Raw genomic sequence first — 20,857 nt, forward strand, 5'->3', positions numbered from 1 at the left:
GTGAAATGTTTTGCTCTTTTCAATACCGTCAGTGGGGGTGACTATGGGTCAAAAAACGATACACCTCTCGTAATTTCTTAATAACAAAAACAATTTAAATAACATCAAAAATCTTTCAACGTAGATTTGTTCTTAGATAGTTTACTAACATTTTCTCAAAATATAGTGGATTTTGATGAACACTACCTTAAATGCCAATAGTTTGAAAATTTACCCAATCTCACCCCTTAGAGGGGGTGACATTGTGTCAAATGAAACTAAAATGATGCTCAATTACAACGATACGGTAAAAACAAGTCATCCAACAGTGTTTCTTGTTCGAGGGAATCGTATTGACACGATACAATGTTTGAAGTGGAGATTTTCAAACATTTGGGTAGTTTTCGAGCAATCCCAACAAAAATATTAGAAAAAAATGATTTTTCGAGAGGTCATTTTTGGCCAAAAACGTACCTCAACTTTAGACAGCTGCCAAAATAACAGGATTTGTTCTAGGAACGAGATATTTTCAGCGAAGTCATATTAAGATGTTCCCTACACAACCCCTTTAACAGAATTAAGTTTCATTTAGAAGAATCTGAGAAATGGTAAAATCCGTAAAAAATCACTTTGACCCAATCTCACCCCCCCAGACCCAATGTCACCCCCACTGACGGTACATTCCAAACTTGATTATCCGAAGTTCTTGGAAAAATATCACTTCGGGTATTCTTTTCCTTATTTTTGACTGTCGTGCTTAGGTATGACCCCTACACAGTTAAAAATAATGTAGATTTGGAAGCTGTAATTTTGGAAGGTTGAATATTTCTTCATTTATGATGTAATTTTACCTCAATTTAGATTGAAAAAGTGACATTACACCACAAAAGTGGTAAAATTACACATTTTCAGAGGTAAAATTACAGCTTTTTCCTGACATAAAAGATGTACCCCTTCCCAGATGCAATATAACTATGATTTTTTTTCTGTGTACTCTAAATTGATTAAGAATTTTTAAATTCAAGATGGCGGACATAGTAGTGGTGGTGAAATATTGAAAAATGGCATTTGGTAATTTAATACGTATTGCAATCAACCATTCAAAAGTTTATGGTCGCAGAACTGGAATTTTATGTTAAAAGCGTGATTTTTTTGTTGTTACTTTTTCCAATCGGATGACCTCCGGGTAATTGAAATTTCTTTAAAAACTTTCCAACAATAGTTGTTTTTTTTTTCAAAAATCTATGTCACAGCAATGCCGGTTGAGGGTTTTAGGCGAGTCAGACTGTGCAAATCGGCAGCTGCCCGAACTCGCGCTAGGGCCTTAAGATTTCATGGTCAAAATTCATTTTACGAGTTTGTAACGGTCATTTATCATTTTGGGGGCACCACGTAAAAGCATTGTTTGTTACGTCGCTCGCTCCAGCAACGGACGAATCTACGAGCGGAACCGATTCTATTAGCCATCAATGTTTTGCGCGCGCAAAAAAAATGGGGCCGCATATTTATAAAATATTGTATGAATTACATAAACCAGGGAGAATGTTGGCTTCGATTTGGTGGGCAACTCGCTGTCGGAGTTTCTTTTCTAGGCTTTGAGATTACTTCTTTTGCCGCGGTTGGCTGGTCGGCTCCATTCATCACCGAGTTAATTAAGTTTAAGGTCATACACTGACAACGGCAATTATCTATGCACGCAGATTGATATATTTATCACCGGCAGCAGCGGCTTAGAGGTGCAGCATTTCGCCATTATTGCCCTGAAGTAATGGCTAGAGGGGTGTTGTAACTATGCTGAGAATTATTGCAGATGATTAGTTTACTTCCAAATCGGTTTTCGTGCAATTTCATATTATTTCAGCTTATGACAGTCTAATGCATCAGAATTCTAAATAGTTCGATCATTGGCATTCATGTGCGACATAAGACAGAAACAAATTTGTTGGTAAATTTACAATTCAACCTTACCTGATACGTTGGCGAGAAATGTCCACTTTGTTTGGCCTGTGATCGGCAGACGGGCTGTGGTGACCCCAGCGGGCTGAGCAGCGTCGTGGTGCTGCCAATTCCGGTGTCGTATCCGTGCATCTTTCTGCTCAAATAACCACCTTTGTTAGATAAAATGTCTGGAAAAAAATTAAATAGAAGTTGTTAACCAAATGTTCAATTAGTTCAGAGCTTTGATATCTGCTCTTTCACTGATTTATTCTTGGTTCTTGCGTGACTAAATAAATACGTGTAATGGTCTCGAAAGTGGAATCTACAAATAAGATCAGAATATTAAATCGTGTCCCACCATCGTTATAATTCTGTATAGTACGACAATATACAAGCTCATAAATCAGTAGCAGGCAGCACTTCTAGAGCCCTCTGCCCAGCGAAACAACGAGCAGAAACACATAAATTGCGGCATTTGATAATTTATTAATCCTGGAATCATGTGCCGTATTAGCCTCAGCCGATCGAGCTCTCTGTTCCGCTGGCCACTTTGGTTGCATCAGCGTAAAAATGCAGAAGCAGGAGCAGAGGCTTTTGCACCAATGCGGGCTTGTTTCGGCAATTTTTTATCCGATTAGTAGCTCGAAAATCGCTTCTCTTTTGCACAGCCACCCTCGGATGGCGAACGCGTGATGATGCTGCCTAAAGTGCATGCCATATTACGTTAGGGTGGGATAACCTTCTCTTGATCAAAGTATATTGTTTAAATTTAATGTTTTTTAAAGGTTTCCAATATCAAAATACATATAAGTTAAAATGAAACTTTAAATGTGTTCAGGTTTGTTTTTTATGGGTTGAATTGAGGAAAAAAAATGTGTAAAAATGTTTGTTTCCATATATTTTTTTACCAAAAATATAAAAATCTCATACAAAAATCATTCTTGAGTATCAATTGGTTAATCTTGACCGATTTTGTACATATTTGGCCCAGGATTAGAATGAAACATTTTTGTTTGAAAACCATTAAACATTCAAATTATTTACTAGCGAAAATGCCAATAACATTTGAATGAACCCATACAAATCAGTGTAAAATGTTATTTATTGGTTAAATAGGCCCACAGTTGAACAACTCACCCTTGAACATTTTAATTCGTAGGGCGAATCAGAGCCCTGAGCACTTGGCTCCTTTTAAGACAGTCATTACTCTTTTTACTCATTTTCCTAGATCCTTCATCAGTCTGCGCTAAATGCAGTTTATGCTGCACAACTTTTGCTGGATGTTTTTATTTAAAATTAAACATTCACCCTCATTCTTGGCCCTACGCCGCCGTTGTCGTCGGTGCAGCTACTGACAGGCGATTCCTGTCCCCAAAATGGAAATTGAGCGCATAAAAACGTGTGATATGTTATTGAATTAATGTGAAGGATTAACTTAATGGACATTGTACGCGACCACCACCGCCAATCTGTGGCGCGAATCGTCTGTCGTTTCGGCGGTGGCCAAGTCTCTTAATGCTTCTGAGAGAGCGATTCGATCCGCACATTGTGCAACATGAAAGCGGTCGCTGCGATGAAAATGTTACCCGCGATCCAATCCATTGACAAGGGCAAGTGAGAATGATTGAATGCATGAAGCGGCAGAAAAAAAACAAATTAAACTATTAAAATTATGTCACCTTTACGGCCAAGCTGTGCCAGTGGGCACCTCAAAATGTTGAAAAGTACACGAGCGTTGATTGAATGGGCAAGAACAAGTTTTTTTTTCGCGATTACTTGAGTTCGCTGTGATTGCGATTACGTTTTACGACCGCCCTTGGGTGGAATTATCCCGTAGCAAGTGCCAATCCGTGTTAACAGGGAATGACTGTTGGTACGAAAAGTAATCAAGTCTTAATTTCAAAATCATCATCACCAAAGCTAATGTCCGGTAATAACACGGATTCGCCATGATCTTCGCACGTCCAGCGCGCGCCGTGGACATGGTGTTTTGCGATAAGTCCACTCTTCTGGTAGAGTTCAAGGATTTTCGCGCAGATTGGACACGTTGATTGGTCGTTAACAACTATGCTTATTATGTAATGTAAGCAAAATCAATATGATTTTAGCATTGACTTGGTTGACGGGCTTCTGGCACGCCAATTGGTAAATGTCTCTCGCAGTCCGCAATGATTGCGTTCTTGAGCCGAACGAGGCGATGACAGTTTCGTATGTGCGAAAATTGCCCAAGAAACATGTTCGTGAGGCATGCAATAAACGCTCCTCTCGACATCATTTATGTTCTGTTTTCGAAAGTATGCCAATCTGTCTGTGGAGCTGACAACGACATCAGTGAGGAACTACAGTACCTAAACTTGAACTGAATTGCATGCAGATAAATCAAAGAACATTGGAGCAATCATTGAGGGTTAGGTAGCAGTGAGAAAAAATTGTAGAAAAAAAGCTTTTTGCTGATACACCGTGTGGCTGATTGATATCAAGATAAATATATCATTTGCAGAGTGGTGGACAAGAGAGCATAGAACCAACTTCCATACATGGAAGTGGATGCAGTGAGTTATCCAGGTCAAGCTACAAGCTTCGTGGTGTGTGCGTTTAAGAGTTGTACTTCGTTTGTTTAGATATCAGGTAACATTTCCAAGAATTCACTTTACTTTGCCTTTAAAAGACACTAGTTACTTTTTGTATTGCTCCTTTTTCTCATAACAAGATAACTCGAATGAATAAAACAAAGCTAGCTCGAATGTATATTTTTTTGAGTTATCCCCATAGCGTCGCAGCTTGGGAGGCAGCGGAAATCCAGAACCTTATCATACCAACACAAAAAAGAGAAAAATATTAGCCAATTTGTAGCTCAAGGATACACATTTAGTGGAAAAGGGACTTTCAAACATTGCTGTTTTTGATGCTGACCTAATAAAGTAATATAATAAAGTAAAGAGTAAAGAGTAAAGAGTAAAGAGTAAAGAGTAAAGAGTAAAGAGTAAAGAGTAAAGAGTAAAGAGTAAAGAGTAAAGAGTAAAGAGTAAAGAGTAAAGAGTAAAGAGTAAAGAGTAAAGAGTAAAGAGTAAAGAGTAAAGAGTAAAGAGTAAAGAGTAAAGAGTAAAGAGTAAAGAGTAAAGAGTAAAGAGTAAAGAGTAAAGAGTAAAGAGTAAAGAGTAAAGAGTAAAGAGTAAAGAGTAAAGAGTAAAGAGTAAAGAGTAAAGAGTAAAGAGTAAAGAGTAAAGAGTAAAGAGTAAAGAGTAAAGAGTAAAGAGTAAAGAGTAAAGAGTAAAGAGTAAAGAGTAAAGAGTAATGAGTAAAGAGTAAAGAGTAAAGAGTAAAGAGTAAAGAGTAAAGAGTAAAGAGTAAAGAGTATAGAGTAAATTAAACAATAACTTACCATGATCGCTATCCTGGTGCACGGCCGGGTGGCAGATGGGGCAGATTTCGTTCCGGAACATGCACGAGTAGCACCGTTCATGGCCGCAGGTGTCTATCAGCTTTCGCTTCTTGCCCTTATCGAAGGGCATCTGGCAGCTCGGACAGAGTGCTCCGCCGGTTTCGTTCTCCAAAATTTTACGAATCGCTGCCAAATCTGGAGTGGAAAGAAGAATCGAACCAGAAAGAATGGTAAGTGAAAATGTCAGTCGTGTAGTAATGTGAGAAATCGCCAGAGAGAAATGTGTTATTTATCATTCATTATGTGGATCTGCGAACTCTGATGGTCGTGCAATAATACGTGTAATAAGCGTACTTTTCTTTTCCCAAGTGCCAAACTACAGTTATTGTTTTAATGAAACCTTTTTACTTCGCGTGGACCCCGGGGGCTCCGAAAGGGCACTCGCGGAAACGGCCATCGTGGTGGTCCGGCCAGGTCCCGTGATTGTTTTTTCATTACCCGTAAATAGCAGGGTTTTATGCGACGACCTGCAAACAGAGAGGGCCCATATTTTGTCGAGGGGGCTTAAAAAACGGCCTTTTCCAACGGAAACAATGATAACTTTCGGTGTTGGCCCAGCGGCAGCCTCGGGATCTTTAGCTCGCTCAATGATCTGCTGTATACATAATGGCCCTGTGCCATGAGCTCGGAAAAAGGCACCAGAAGTACTCTCACGACCAATTTATGAGGTGAGGATACTGAATGGGATAGTAAAGGTCAACTGATTTCAACTGGTAATAACTTGCAGCAGTATTTGAATGATTTTTGTTTAAGGGTATCCAGCCAATTTCTCTTTGCATTTGCAACTGCCTCAAGTAGACAGTTAGATTAGGTTAAAATAGTGTGAAAATTGAATCCATGTTAAAGAAAATAAATGCACATGTTTCCACAACGCTACATTGTATCAGATTTTGGTAACTTCCTGGTACAAGCAAAAACCCCAATCCAAAACAAGTTGACACAATCCCTTTCGAAAGTGCGGCGCTAAGCTCCGTGGTACCGCGGGGGAAATTAATGTCGGTTCAGTATGGTTTTGACAGCGTCCGACATTTACACGATCTCTAATTAATCAGATTGATCGCGGATCAGATATTAGCATACGCGGGAGAAATTCGCCATCGACAAGCGGGCAAGCTTTCGCGAAAGATTATGAATTTACGAGGGTACAAGGTTTAAAAGTAGCAGCTCAGCGGAAACCTCGCCGGAGATAAAAGTTGACATCGGATTGCTTCTGTGTTTTCTGTCGGAATAAATCTTGGATGGAGCCAACACCGACCGGTGCCACTGGTCGTTGTTATTAATCGGTGAACGTTAACGCTTTTCAGGATATATTTTTTTATTGTTGCAACCCGAGCTGTGAGATGTATTGCAGAGAAAGTTTTGGTTTCATTGCATCCTGGATACTGTAGTAATTTAAAATAAAATTGATTATTCTTTTGTAAATTCGAAAAATTAAAGCCTCCATCAAAATGTTTCTATAGCATCTTGCCAAAAAACTCCCGTCAAATTTACATGATTGTTGGCCAAATGATGTCTCAAGAAATAACCTCATTAAAGTATTCACAACCTCTCACTGCTCGGGGTTTCCCCGGGGGTCGATATCTATCAACCGTCGTTACTTCCGCGCGCTCGCGGTTAACATTTCATGCGATAATGAAAATTAATAAACACATAAGCTGACACACGCCAAAATGCGAAATCGAGTTTTGGCCAATCTCGACAGGGGGTTTTGGTGGCATTTCACTTTTGGAACATAACCGTTTTTTTTCTCAACCCGGCACCTTCCCGTGTGCTAAACCGGGCTCAACCCGCGTATCGCAAAGGAAAGTGACAGGTTCGAGCCCCGGCGTGCACAGGTCACAGCAGAAGTCGTCGTACTCTGCGTCGTATAGCCTGTAGCCAATGATTTATATCCGCTAGGCGGCTTTTCCTTGTGCCACTCCAAACATCGACAGATTTAATTAGACGCGAACGACTAGCAAATTAGAAAAATGTCAAAATAATGTGCAACATGTTAGCACTGTCGTACGGTTAAGGTCCATGTAGTATTTCTTGTTTTTGCGCGGGATGACTGGGAGGTTACGGAGGGCTCCCCGGTCAGACTGTGAGTTGTACGTGCTGTGCAAGAAAATTAGATATTACGTGTGGAGAAGTCGAACCTTGGGAACTGATAACAGGATAGACGCCAGCTGGGCACAGCGAGTTGATATCTCGGGGGTGGACCACGTGAAGCGATTTGGAAGTCGTTATCTTACTCGTGAAAGGATTAAGAAACCCAAGTTAATCCATAATATAAGTACAACGCCATCGACTATGATTTCATCCTTTCCAACTTATAATGCCACTCCCGTTTGCTTGTTCAACAAAACGGCATCAGATTAAGCTAAGTCCGCTCAGGTAATCTGATGCTATAAATCATATTTACGAATGCGATTTCGGGCTGCTCGATCGACCTTCAAATTACACTCGACATTTTTTATGCTAAAATGTCAAGTATTTCTCATCTCAGATTCGCTGCTGCTGCTGCTTTGTGTGATTCAAAAATGCCGACCATAAAATTGTCTGGGTCCGAACGGGGCAATTCCACTTGTTTGTCATGATCCGCGCGTGCAGTGCGCGCGAATTGCTGAGCCACCGAATTGGCGTTGTACGGTGAAGCACAGTGTTTCTCACGCGCCGTCACAGCAGCATGCCCGACTTCAAGGCGAACGAAGGACTTGAGCGTGAAGAACGTGGTCGAAAATAACCTTATTAGCTTATTATACTTGCGGAAATGAATGCAACCTGTAATCATGTTTAGGTTTTTAGTAATTTTAATTAAGCCGTTATAGGTTTTACATAATTAATGATTTTGTATTAAATTGGATATTCACAATCTATCATAATAATACAAATAGATTTATGAAAGATTGTCTTTTTTATTCATTTTAAATTTACATTGTTTCAAAAGTTATATTACCGTCATCAGGGGTGACATTGGGTCTGGAGTGAGATTGGGTCATACAAAAATGCTGAAATTTGTATGACCCAATCTCACCCCCCAGACCCAATGTCACTCCTGATGACGGTATTAAATTATTTAACATTTTGAAACTTCAATTTGAGTTAGATTGAACTCAACATTTTTGAAGTTGATGTCAGTAAACGCTTCAGTTTCGTCAAGGTATGATAGATTTGAGCTCCCTGAACATGCTTCAATCGACAGAAATGAATTTTAGTGAACTTATTGCCTATAAATAAAATTGTAAATTTTGGGTATAAATGGTATTGAATCTTTTTAAACAACTATGCGCACTAGGGTGCCCAGAAAAAATGACCCCCTGCTCCACAAGCGAAAAACAGTTTTTTGGGTTATTTTAAGCATCTCTGCAATTTTTTAGCGAAATTGATTAAGATTAACCCATTGATACCCGAGCCTAAAACTGATGAAAAAAATGATTTTCATACAAAAATGACTTTTTTAAATTGCTTATAACTTTTCAGGATCGAGTTTTACAGTTTTGGAATGTTTTACAAAGTTGTAGAGCATTAAATTTCCAATGAGAAACTCACTTTTGGGAATATTTGGATAGAATTAGCGCACCGTGTAGGCCAAACCGTAAGAAACTTGGGTTTTCCATACATTTTTTCGATTTTTCCCATACAAACTTCACCTCCGAGTACACAGAAAAAAAAATGATGGTAATATTCATCAGGAAATGGTGACAGATTTTGTGGCCAAATAAATAATAAATTTTACCCCAGAAAATGATGAATTTTCATCAGTTTTTGATGAATATTCATCAGGGTCACATTTTTGCACATTTTTTATGTAATATTACACAAATAAAGAGGTAATATTCAACCTACCAAATTTTCAACATTCCAAAATTCAACTTTTTTTTTCTGTGTATCAATGGGTCAATGTTGACCGATTTTGCTCATATTTGTCCCACAGTCCTAAAATAGCTCAAGGAACCATATTCAGCTTGTGGAGCGAGGTTTTGAGAAAAAGTCCCATATTCTGGGCACCCTAATGCGCACCCATGTGCTTAAAGAAGGGTGCGCATGGTTGCTTTAGGGGTTACATACAAGTAAATTGGCAAAAATGTCAGAGCACAAATTTAAACTTTTTTTTTAATCTGTTTTCAGGGTATTGAAATATACTCATCGTTGCTGAGATATAGCTATTTGAAGTTAGCAGTTTCAAAAAAAACGGGTGCCACGATATCTCAACACTGCTTTGACCAAATCGGCTAAAAATTTTGGTGAAGACTCGTTAAACCGGTCCTGTGTGCATGACGAAGGCCGATTTTAAAAAACTCAATTTTATAAAAAAATAAAAATATTTTTATGTTTTTCATATAAAAAATCGATAGTTTTTGATTTTTGTATTTTTCAAAAAAGCATAATTTTAAAATCGGGCTTCATCATGCACACGAAATATGTCTTGGGAGTCTTCACCCCAAATTTCAGCCAATTTGGTCTATCTCATCTCGAGATATCGTGGCACCCGTAAATCAACTCGGTGTTTAGAGAAAAACGTTCACAAAGTTTGACAGTTCGCTTTGCGCATGGCAAAATTGTGAACTTAAATCGTCTCTTACTCAGTTTAGTCACAAAATATTTTCATGAAACTTTCAGGAGTGATTGAAAATTATCTTTTTAATAGATTTAGTAAATTTGCTGTGATATGAAATTTTGTGATTTTTTACATGTATGTAACTCCTTAAGATTATTTAATAGCACTAAACCGAAATTTAGAATGTTATTTGTTGGCAGGATATTCACTAAAATTCATTTCTATCGATTGGAGCGTATTCAGGGAGCCAAAATCCACTTACCATGACAAAACTGAAACTTTTACTGCCATCAACATCAAAAATGTCGAGTTGTGTTAATAATAAGTTTATTTTGTATACATAGGTTACAGAGTTCTGGAGATCCTTTCAGCTGTGTGGTTAACTAATTCATGTTGAAGGAAAAAATTAAAAGTTAAAAAAAATGAAATTACAGGTCACGGTGTCAAAATTTGAATGAAAAAAGTGTTTTAAAATGCATTATACACCTGTTCAGATGTTTTGCAATCATTAATTTCCAAAATTTCTAAGCATTGGTGAAAATTTTATTTTTGCGAGAAAAAAGGTTTTGCGGTGTTGTAAAAGTTCAAAAAATTTGAAAACGAGCTCAAATATGCTAAACATGATTATCAATGCAGAAAAAGGCATTTCAGATAGTTCTCAGTTGATTAGACTTCTATTTCCATAAAAAAGTATGTTTTTTGAAAAAATATTTTTTTGCCCCCTGATTTTTCGGACCAATTTTGAAGGGAGAACATAAACTTTGAAAAATATGTGCAACGGCGGAATTTATATTTTTATTTCACATTTTTACAAAAATAAAACAGTTCTTAAATAATCTATATTTGGACCCCCACTGTTTTTAACTATCCACAAAAAGCGTATGATGAACTCAGATGAACATGATCCGGACTGCACTTCATAATTGCCTTAGTAAGTGCAGAGTTTGGAAATGGTTTCCTGTGCGAGTAAACCAAAAGGTAATAACTGTAACTTTCGCTTTCCAGACACTGGTGATGGGTGGTAATGGAGGCAAAGGTTCCACTGAAACAAGGTGTGCGAAATTTAACCACTTGTGTAAAAAGTGAAATCGCCAGGGATGCCACGGAAATTACCCACGAGTAAAAAAAACCCTAGCAGTTGGGTTCCCAGCCCGATGTTATATGCTGTGACGAGCCGTGAAATGCCGAGGAGAAATGATCGCTCAAAAGTGAGGCAAATAATGATGTACAAATATTTTGACAATTTAACCGCCACTTAGGACCACGCGGGAAGTTGAGCGCCGAGATCGCGCTCAAGTGGTTCGATTTACATGCATATCCGCTGCGCTGCTGCTTGACCAGGGCTGCTGAAGTGGCTTGGTCAGCAATCAAGCGCCGGCCACGCTGATGCTGATCATGGAAATCATAATTTCACTGAATGGCACTAATTGAAGGGCCAAGTGATGGAGTTGCATAAGTTTAAAAGGGTCAAATTTCAACGTTGATTTGGCCTGGAGCCATTTTGGAGCCGCTCGGGGAAAGTTTCTCCGTTGTCATCATGTCATCGATTGTTTTCGTAAATTTCCGCCAAAAATGAGATAAACTACTAAACTGCTTTCAAATATTAGGGGTTGAGTCTAAAACAGTTGCTAGATGTTATGTAAGATTCATTATAGGAACAAGGCCCTGTTATCGCTTCGTTGAATCCTTCTATACTTTGGGAACGTTCACGTATTGGATCACCCAACGAAGGTTCACCTCGAATGGTAGTTGAGTTGAAAGTCAGGACAGCCCACCGAGCGGCGCGAACTTGTACTGCGAGGAGAGCACATTTATACACATCGAGATATGAATTATGAAACGCCGCACGGGTTCGAATTCGATGCCATTCTCCTTAATCATCGTCAACGGAGCGCAGAGCCAACGACTAGACTAGACGGTCCGATATCCGAACCCATGAACCTCTGAAGCCGGAGTGTTTTATTGTGAGTAATTACACCTTTCTCTCATGGATTGCGAAATTTCTAGCAAAACAGTCCAACCGTGTTTTGGCAGATTGGTTGTGCGAGTTGCAGAAATTGGCTCGTTTCTTAGTAGTATCCCCGGACCGAATCACTCGACTTCTCGGAGTTCAGGGCGCCCGGTCGTGGTCTGCCTGGTGGTAGACCGCAACTTGGAACACCGGTGAAGGGCGACTTTCTAACTCATTCCGTGCAGATTCTGTTGGTTGCGGTGCAATGTGGATTAATGATTGATGACCTGCACTCTTTGGTCGAGCTATGAACCCGTGCGACAATAAAAATGACAGACCTGTGAACTCTTTGATCCGACCCACTGGAAGTTGTGTAACTTTTCGTGTATCCACTATCCATGTATGAAACACTGGAACCCATTAATGAACTGCTTTTACTTTGAAAATTGATTAATATTCTCCTCGTATCCACATCTCAAACGATCCAAAAAGGTGACATAAGAAAAACAGAGCTAAACGCCGCATTTGATTGTACCGTTTCCAATCAAGGATAATCGTCGACGAGCACGTCGAGCAACCCAGAAATGCATCAGAAAAATGCACATTATGCATATTAGAAGTCGTTCGTCAAGCATGAAAGGCCCGAAATCATTCGAAAGGGAGGCACAAAGGTTCGAAAACATAATGAGCTGTTGCTTCATCGAGCGTGAATTTCGATCCGATCCGAGTCGAGCCGCGGCCAAATTGAGTGCCAAGCCTTTCTTCGTCTTCTTCTTCTGGTGAGAAGCGTTCGCATCGTTGAATTGATTCTATGCTGTAAAGTTGAGGCAAGTCAATCCAGCCAACCTGGGACCAGGAGTGTTTCGTGCATCCAAGTGATTCTTTATGCTGGCTTTGGGTCGTTTCGTAACCATCAGAAAATGAAACAATCTTTGTTTACGACACGAAAAGAGCACATTGAACAGCGGCTGCGCAAACAGAAGACGCGCGGTGTAACTTCCATTCAAAGATTAATCGATTCCGATAAAATATGTAACTCAATGAATTTGTTTCTTGGGAACGTTCGATGGAGAGGCTCGTTCGCTTGTTTCGAAAGAATTCAACCCGTAGAACGGAATTCTGCAACGTTTGGTTGTGATTGTTTATTTAGTCGTCTCAAGAAGATTTACAGAATATTGAAAAGCAATTATGTTGGTAATTATTGATGTAGCAAATCCAATCCACAACAAACTTGTTTGACGCACCCCCATTCAATATGCTCTATTATTCAACTTTTCATGTACATTTAAATGGCAGAATTTGCTGATACTTCAGAACTGCCGACTTTCGGCAACGTTAGGTTGAAGATAAACATCCATGCAAGCAAAATGTGCTATTTGAAATACTAGAACAAAACGTTGCAATTCTGGTATATAAAAAAAATTGAGTGATCAAATTGACTCGTAGTCTTAGGTCGTTGGTTCTTTAAAATTGACTTGAATACTCGAAAACGCAACCAATTGGAAACAATTAGGAAAAATGGTCAAATTTAATTCATACTAATGTGAGATTTACTCAATTACTCTACTATCTTTGAATAACTTCAGAAAGCTTTTATCAAGAAGATTAAGGGCTTTAGAATTCGCAGTTGAACACATTAGTTGAAACTATTCCGCTACTCGTGCTGACCTACTTATATCTCAGGAATCATAAATAACCTGATAAATGTCCTGTCACCAGCGCTGAGAGTGCACTGCTGAATTACTTAGAATAGAATCAACAGTCACACGCTCGGAGCCATTAATTCAAATCAGGTGCGAAACTACGTTACCTTGTGTATAATTCGTTAGCAAATGAGGCGGATGCGAATAGTACTGGGGCAAGGGTTTGTTTCAGCCCGGTAAGATATATTACCAAGTCATGTTGCATCCAGCGGTGAAAAGGTAACCCATTCTATATGTACCGAAAGGTGTATGGGCTCGCATTTTATTTTACAACTCGACTAACGAAATAGTTCACGTTCAACAGCACAAGGTACAAGTTCCTGATGCACTTGCTAGTCAGTCAGTCAGCATGTAGCGCGGCAAATAAAGATCAACAACAGGCCTTTTGATCGGTTGGCAAGATCGTGCACAAAACTCAACGAGACCTGCTCTTCGGGGTTGTTTCGCAAGCGAAAATTCCACCTTGTTAAAATAGGAAAGAGGCCCGTCCGTCCGAGAAGCCTCAGGTGGGACAGCCTTATGCACGGTTAATATCGTACTAAACGTGATCAAAATTAATCTCCGACTAATTGAAATCTAATTCTCATTATGCTGCACGTTGCACACGGGTGGTGTCCCGGTGCGATTTGATCCCAATTCACGCTGCCGTCACGGACTTGAGCTATTGGCCCGGAACGGTGGTCCTCCCGCCGAAGCCGGCGAATATCCGCTTGACTGATGTTGCAACGTCGAGGCTGTTGTTCAGCTGCAAACTGAGTGCATTTGGCCCGTTTGTGGCCGCTTTGGCGCTCCTTCTCAAATTGGGGCTTCCGAATAGCGGTTTGTGTTCAGTTGCTTTGCAAGAAAAACTTCATAAAAGCCAGCTATCGGCAGTCGTCGTGTGCTACTTATGATTTATGACTGCATTTGCATTGTGCCTAATCGACCCCATGCTGAGGCGCGCGGAGAGTGGCCATGATTTTTCTGCAATCCCCAATCGATCATCGAATGACCTCCGATAAGTAGTTGTGTTTGCAAGATGCAGTTTAACCGTGGGTACAGAACAGCACGTTTTAGTCGTTAGTACTAGGCGAGTTAGGCTGATAATTTTCTTGAGGCACATTTTTTTTTGAAAAAAATAATGTTTTGTAGAGAAATGTATGCATTTTACGCAACTTCAACAGTAATATGAAGTTTAGATTTTGTTGTGAATATACAGCTTTATTGTTTTTTTTTATTTCTTCGGCAAAACTAACAGGTATGTTGCGAACAAAATTAATTAAAAAACATACAATATTAGATCGCTGCTCAACTCATAGATTTTTGATCCCAGGAGGTAATCAAAATAAGCAAACAAAATAGTGCAAGTGCAATTTGCTGAAAACAATCCAAAGTGCATTCACCTGCGTTAATAATCATTTAAGAGCGAGTTTTTCACCAATGTGTAACAGGTCGTATTTAGGTGCTCCGATTTGGATGAAACTTTCAGCGTTTGTTTGTCTATACATGAGATGAACTCATGCCAAATATGAGCCCTCTACGACAAAGGGAAGTGGGGTAAAACGGGCTTTGAAGTTTGAGGTCCAAAAAACATAAAAAATCTTAAAATTGCTCGCGTCTGCGTAAAACTTCATCAATTTTAACACTCTTAGATGCATTCGAAAGGTCTTTTGAAGCACTTCAAAATGAGCCATAGACATCCAGGATTTGTTTAACTTTTTCTCATAGCTTTTGCAAATTACTGTTAAAAATTGATTTTTTTAAAGCCTTAATATCTTTTTGCAACAGCCTCCAACACCCATACTCCCATAGGTCAAAAGTTAGGGAATTTCATGGACTATAAGCCTACGGTAATAACTTTTTGGCCAATCGCAGTTTTTCTCATAGTTTTTCGATTTTTCTGTATCAAACATTTTACAACGTTAGTTTTTGCCCTGTAGGCTTCCATAGCGGCACTTTTTAGTCTCATTTTTGTCATATTCGGAATCCTCGGAAAATTTCACGTAAGTTAGAAGTATTGGAGTTGTAAATTTGATTGAAAAAAAATGCCATTTAGAATGAATTAAAATATTTTTTAACAATTTGTTGAATTGGGGGTAAAACAGGTTTTCGCCTACTTGATACAGCATTTGACGTATTGATCACAGGGTAAATAAGATCTATTTCTTTTTTCAAAAATGTTTTATTTAATTATTTTTTAAATCAAATTTACAACTCCAATACTTCTAACTTACGTGAAATTTTCCGATTTCCCGTTTTACCCCACTTCCCTTTGTCGTAGAGGGCTTATATTTGGCATGAGTTCATCTCATGTATAGACAAACAAACGCTGAAAGTTTCATCCAAATCCGAGCACCTCGATACGACCTCTAAAACAAACCGAGCAATATTTACAAAAACTGCCTCTTAAACATGTTTGAGTTAATTTAAAAATATTTTGAGTTTTTGCAAATTTCCGTTGAACAGTACCGCAAATAATTCTTTCCTCAAAAAAATATTTTCTTTAAATTTTACAATTTTTGAAAGTTAGTGATTGCAACCCGACTATTGGTGAAAAATACAATATCCATGCCTCTTTGCATTGGAATGTCGTTATTATTTTTTTTTATTCGGTCAACTCAAAAACCAAAACAGTGTCGAAAAGTATTTACATTTCGCAACTATAGAATGAAAGGAAAAGTTAGATATTTCATTACGAAATTATAAAAAAAAAATTATGGTGAATTCATTGATATTTTCAAACGATTTGACTGAAGCATAACTGTAACTGAGTTTACAAATTCTTGTGATATTTTTTGTTTCAAAATGTTGACAATAAAGCATGAAATTCAAATTTAAGTCGCCCCTCTCCCTCGGACGCGACCAGAGCCGAGGGACAAATACTTTAAATAAAAATCGTAAAAATATTTAGCATGTGAAAAGAATTCTAAATTGACTACAAAAGTTTAACAAATCAAAATTGAAAAGTTTAAAGACTTATTATATTATTTATGCATGATATGGAGGTTTAGAGGTAGATGGAAGAGACCTAATAATTTTATTAAATCTTTGTTTTACAAATCATTCACTTTTGAATATTGCATAAACGATAAACATTCATTCAGAAAAAAACACTAACTCCCGGAAGTGGTAATCGCCTCTTTAAAAGTTAAATATTTACACTTGGTCAATATCCTCACATTACCAGTAACTGCATCCCCGTTTTCGTTTATCAACAAACTAAAAGTTCAACATATTATCCTGCCCATTTGGGGTTGCTCTGCAGCCGAAACTCCAATCCAATAAACAAACGTTGAATCCGAACTTTATCACATCGCAAACAACGATTATTTACTTTCACTGCAGGCGATCGGTTACCAACTGCACCGTCGTCGACCCGTTCTTCCGTCACCATCCAGCGCAGCGGCACGGTTTGTCCAGAAATTGGTCCGCACAAGGCCTCGCCGGTCTCACACTTGAATTTTATAGGAGCGACCTGTCCTCTAGGTTTTTTTTATGCCTCCAACAATTATTTGATTAAATCGGAAGAAAAATAAACATTCCGCTCTCCAACTCTGAAAACCGACATGGGTGACATGCGAACATCCAGGGACGCCAATATATCTTTGCGTGCTTAAACGCGGGACCATTTTTATACGGCGCATTTAAAAGGCAAAAAGGCAGCCGCCAAAAGGTTGCGACACGCGATTGTTTGCAGATTGTCAAATTTATGATTGAAGCTCGGACGCTTGCAGTCAATCAGCGAGTGCGAATCAAGAGCACTCAGTGGTTGGGAGGTTCCAACTAAAAACGTGGAAACATCATGATTTGTTTGCATCGCTTTTTAAAAGATATAACTGTTTATATCGAATAATCGTTCGAAAATTGATTTTAAAATTATCTATAACAGTAGAAAAGCTAATCAAGAAAGTTTTTGACTATCACTGTCCCATTTAGGAAGGAGGAAACTATTCTATTAAATTTTAAAATTTTTATCGATCCTATCTAAATGTCAAGATCATTTATACAATTTCAAATAGAAAACTATAAGTAGTCTCCCGTGTTCAGTTTGCCCAGAAAAGTTCTATCATTCACCGCTGACAGACAAATCGTTTTATTAGTTTATTGTTCGGCGAATAAGCACCTAATTGCAAAATTTGCTGCTCCGTGCAGCAAGTCGATTCCGGTTAACCTCCAAAAGAATCCTCCCGGCCAGCAGAGATGCGGCCAATTTAAATATCAACGAGGCGTTCATTCATGAGCGAGTGTGCGCGAAAAAAAACCGGTACGACCGTTAACTCATTGACTAGTCTTTTTAAATTGCTTTTCCACCAGTCACAACCAGAGTCTTTTCCTCTGGAAAGCGTTTGCAGAACGACACCAGAGCATTGAGTGAGACTCTGGCGTCTTGTAAACACTCTTCACGCGGGGTTCAACACTTGCCCGTATCGTAAAAATTTCAACCTACGCAAATTTGCCTTTATTTCTGTTGCCTATACTTTACGGCCTCTGCACATTTCATTGACAAATATACGGCCCGTTGGCTTCCGTCTCTTTCAGACTCACACCTCCTTACAAATTCATTCATAAAATCTTCATTGCTCACACACTCGAGCTGGGCTTTTTATTCATTAAAAAAAATCCCTGTCCACTCGGCCCCGCCACACCGTCTCACTCGCTGACCAAACATGTTTATTTTCCCATTTTAGTGTTAGTTTTGATAAATTTTACAGCATTTTGCACTGAATGGCACAGGGAAAGGCGACTAGTTTGCAGCGAATTACATCATCGAGTCGAAGATTTTACTGCAAGCTCTATCAATCGGCTGCAAGAGTGTGGGTTTGCAGAACACACTCTACGACTCTAAACTGCTGCTGCTGGGCAAAACGTTTTTTTTCTCAATGAACATTTATGCTGGTAAAATGCAGCCGACCTGAACCATTCGTTGGCATTTTCCATGCATGATAGAAAGATTTAGGTCACCTCATGCGGTTGCAGTTCTTGGCAGTAATTTACGGACTTGATTTCTTGCAGTAATTGGATGGACGAAATTACACAGTAGTTTATGAATCTAAAATGAGTTTATAGGTCGAGGCTTGGTGCTAAAATGTCTAAAATGGAGCACACTCTCATATTTACATTACAAACCTTCTAAGATCGGTACGCCCTCAATCGCTCTCGAACTGCAAAGGACTTAGTTTCATCCATGATATTCAATTTAAAATATGATGTGTGGAGTTTAAAGTCTGTTGATTGAATCTTCCCAACTTTAAGTGTTTATGAACTCGCCAGTGTGAATTGGGTATAATTTACGATACCTCACTCATTACTCACATAATAACTGATTTGATGGCATCTCGAGAGAATGTTTGGATTGCTTACCTGGAATAAGAAAGAAAAGTCTTGAATTAAATTGTGATAGGAAAACTTGTTAGGCTGAAATAACTTTTTTTTTTAATTCTGCGAACTTTCTGAAACTTTAATTCTATCGTTTTAATTTTTCCTCGTATTTGTTAACACATATTGGCATTTTTTTTTTTACAAAAAAATTTCTTCTCATACTTTGTGTTTTTCTTCTTTAATAGATTTTTGTAATTATTATTTTGTTTCAGTTACAGTTCAGTTTCAGTTCAGATTTAGCTGACCCGATCAAATTTGAAACTTTGCACCTTTATACGAGTGCAGTGCCATAGCTAAAGTCTACTATTACCGGAGCTGCACCCAACGGATTTGCATCGGCATAAACCCATTGAGCGACGAGTGCAGTTCAGTGCAGCGCGGATCGCTTTCGTGTGGGATTTCATTGCAAAACGTCGGACAGACCCTGACAGACCTTTGCCGAACCTGCAACTGGCCATTGGAAACCAACAAAGTCGGCAGCACCTAGTGTGAGTTTCAGTTCGTTGCTCAATCCTGACGGGGTCCGAGAGCGGTTCAAGTTTCGGCCGCGGTACTCGGTGGCACTCCATTCACAACAAAACTGATAAATGTGGTGTGAAATAATGGGGTCAATGTTACCGACTCGGGTTCTCTACGGTGGGTTTTGTGCAAAGTGTTTGCGCTGCTCATTTAGTGACAGTGTGATTTGATTATACGAAGAAAATTGTTTGGATACAATGTTACAGAGTTATAGTGAGGAGAATGGGCGTAAATATCTACAATTGAAAGTTAAACTATGACATAATAACGCCAGCTGTGGAACATTACGGAACGATGCCAAACTTTGTCATTCTGCGGGTTACATGATGGAACCAACCAAATAATCGTAAACATATGCCTCCGATGCAAAGTGGAGTAATTCGCCTCAATTAAGGTTGATTGGTTGCGTTTGATTATACTTGATTTGATAAGTAACGCGCAAAGAAGAGCCCCGGCGGCCGCCGTCGGACAACGCGGATGTTTATCTGCGGTTGTCTGTCCGGATTAGACGTGAATGGGTGCCAGTGGATGCTTCCTCATCCAGCTCAGCTCAGTCAGACTCGCACTTTCGAACGCGCAACACTCCTTAGTCAACAAGTTCATAAGTATAATGCCCGGGCACAAAGTGGACGAACTTTCCATTTCGCGAGGTCCGTCCCCGCCGCCGTCAGCTGGCAAAACTTTGCCGTAACGTAACATGCAATCGCAATTTACTGCACACAGGAACTGCCAGCCAGCCTACGAGTCGAGATGCAGATTTCAGCTTTTCTGCCTCCGCCAGATTTATGATTGAGTCACTTGATGCCCAGAATGATCGCGCGCGGATAGAGTTGTTCCGCGCGACACCGTCGCAACCGTTGAGATGCATCGCCGTACACCCGAAAGAGAAAGGTTTTGCAAAACACGTCGAGTGGTTTGCAAAGCAGTAATGTGTCAAACAGACTGTTCAGTAAAGGGACAAGTAGTTCACCTTTTCACATTATTTGTATGATAATTTGTCATCCTCGCGTTTGGGTGTAGTGACACACCACGCTTGCATCATTATACTAAAATGCACTTTAAAATAATCAGCCTACAAGCGCGAACTGTCCCCCCGATCAGCCCTGCAGCAGCTCTGGTGCGTTTTAGATGTTGATGGCGATAGAGTTGCGCGATGATGATAGCGACGACCTGTACAACATCGCGAAATGCAGACCAATTGATGGCTCTGTGAGTTGGCGCGGAGCGTGGTCCGGGGTATGTAATCGTTGTTGCTTCCAATAAATCTCTGTATACACTGCAGCTCAACTGCGGCCCGGTGTCATACACGCGTTATGCAGAGTTAAATAGGATTATACAAGACGACAAACGTTCAGCTCACTAGTCGCTGTCTCGCGGTGCGAATATGTTTAGCTTATCTGGCCGATCGTCTCCCGTCCAGCCGTCCA

At 39.5% G+C, this 20,857-nt stretch overlaps 1 protein-coding gene across 5 annotated transcripts in view; it reads right to left on the minus strand.

Moving 5' to 3' along the window:
* Nucleotides 1-20,857, minus strand: part of LOC120430438 (protein TANC2) — a 163,681-nt gene that overhangs the window by 69,033 nt on the left and 73,791 nt on the right. For all 5 annotated transcript variants that reach the window (XR_008212414.1, XM_052709771.1, XM_052709772.1 and 2 more), the window contains 2 exons: nucleotides 5,300-5,494; nucleotides 1,948-2,105 (listed from right to left, as the gene is read on the minus strand). Coding sequence is in view for 4 of the 5 variants with exons in the window: in XM_052709771.1 (XP_052565731.1) it covers nucleotides 1,948-2,105; nucleotides 5,300-5,494 (353 nt within the window). In the remaining variant the exon portion in view is untranslated. The remainder of the gene's footprint in view (nucleotides 1-1,947; nucleotides 2,106-5,299; nucleotides 5,495-20,857) is intronic.

This window comes from Culex pipiens, chromosome 3 (genome assembly GCF_016801865.2).
Source record: "Culex pipiens pallens isolate TS chromosome 3, TS_CPP_V2, whole genome shotgun sequence".
Classification (NCBI taxonomy): Eukaryota; Metazoa; Arthropoda; class Insecta; order Diptera; family Culicidae; genus Culex; species Culex pipiens.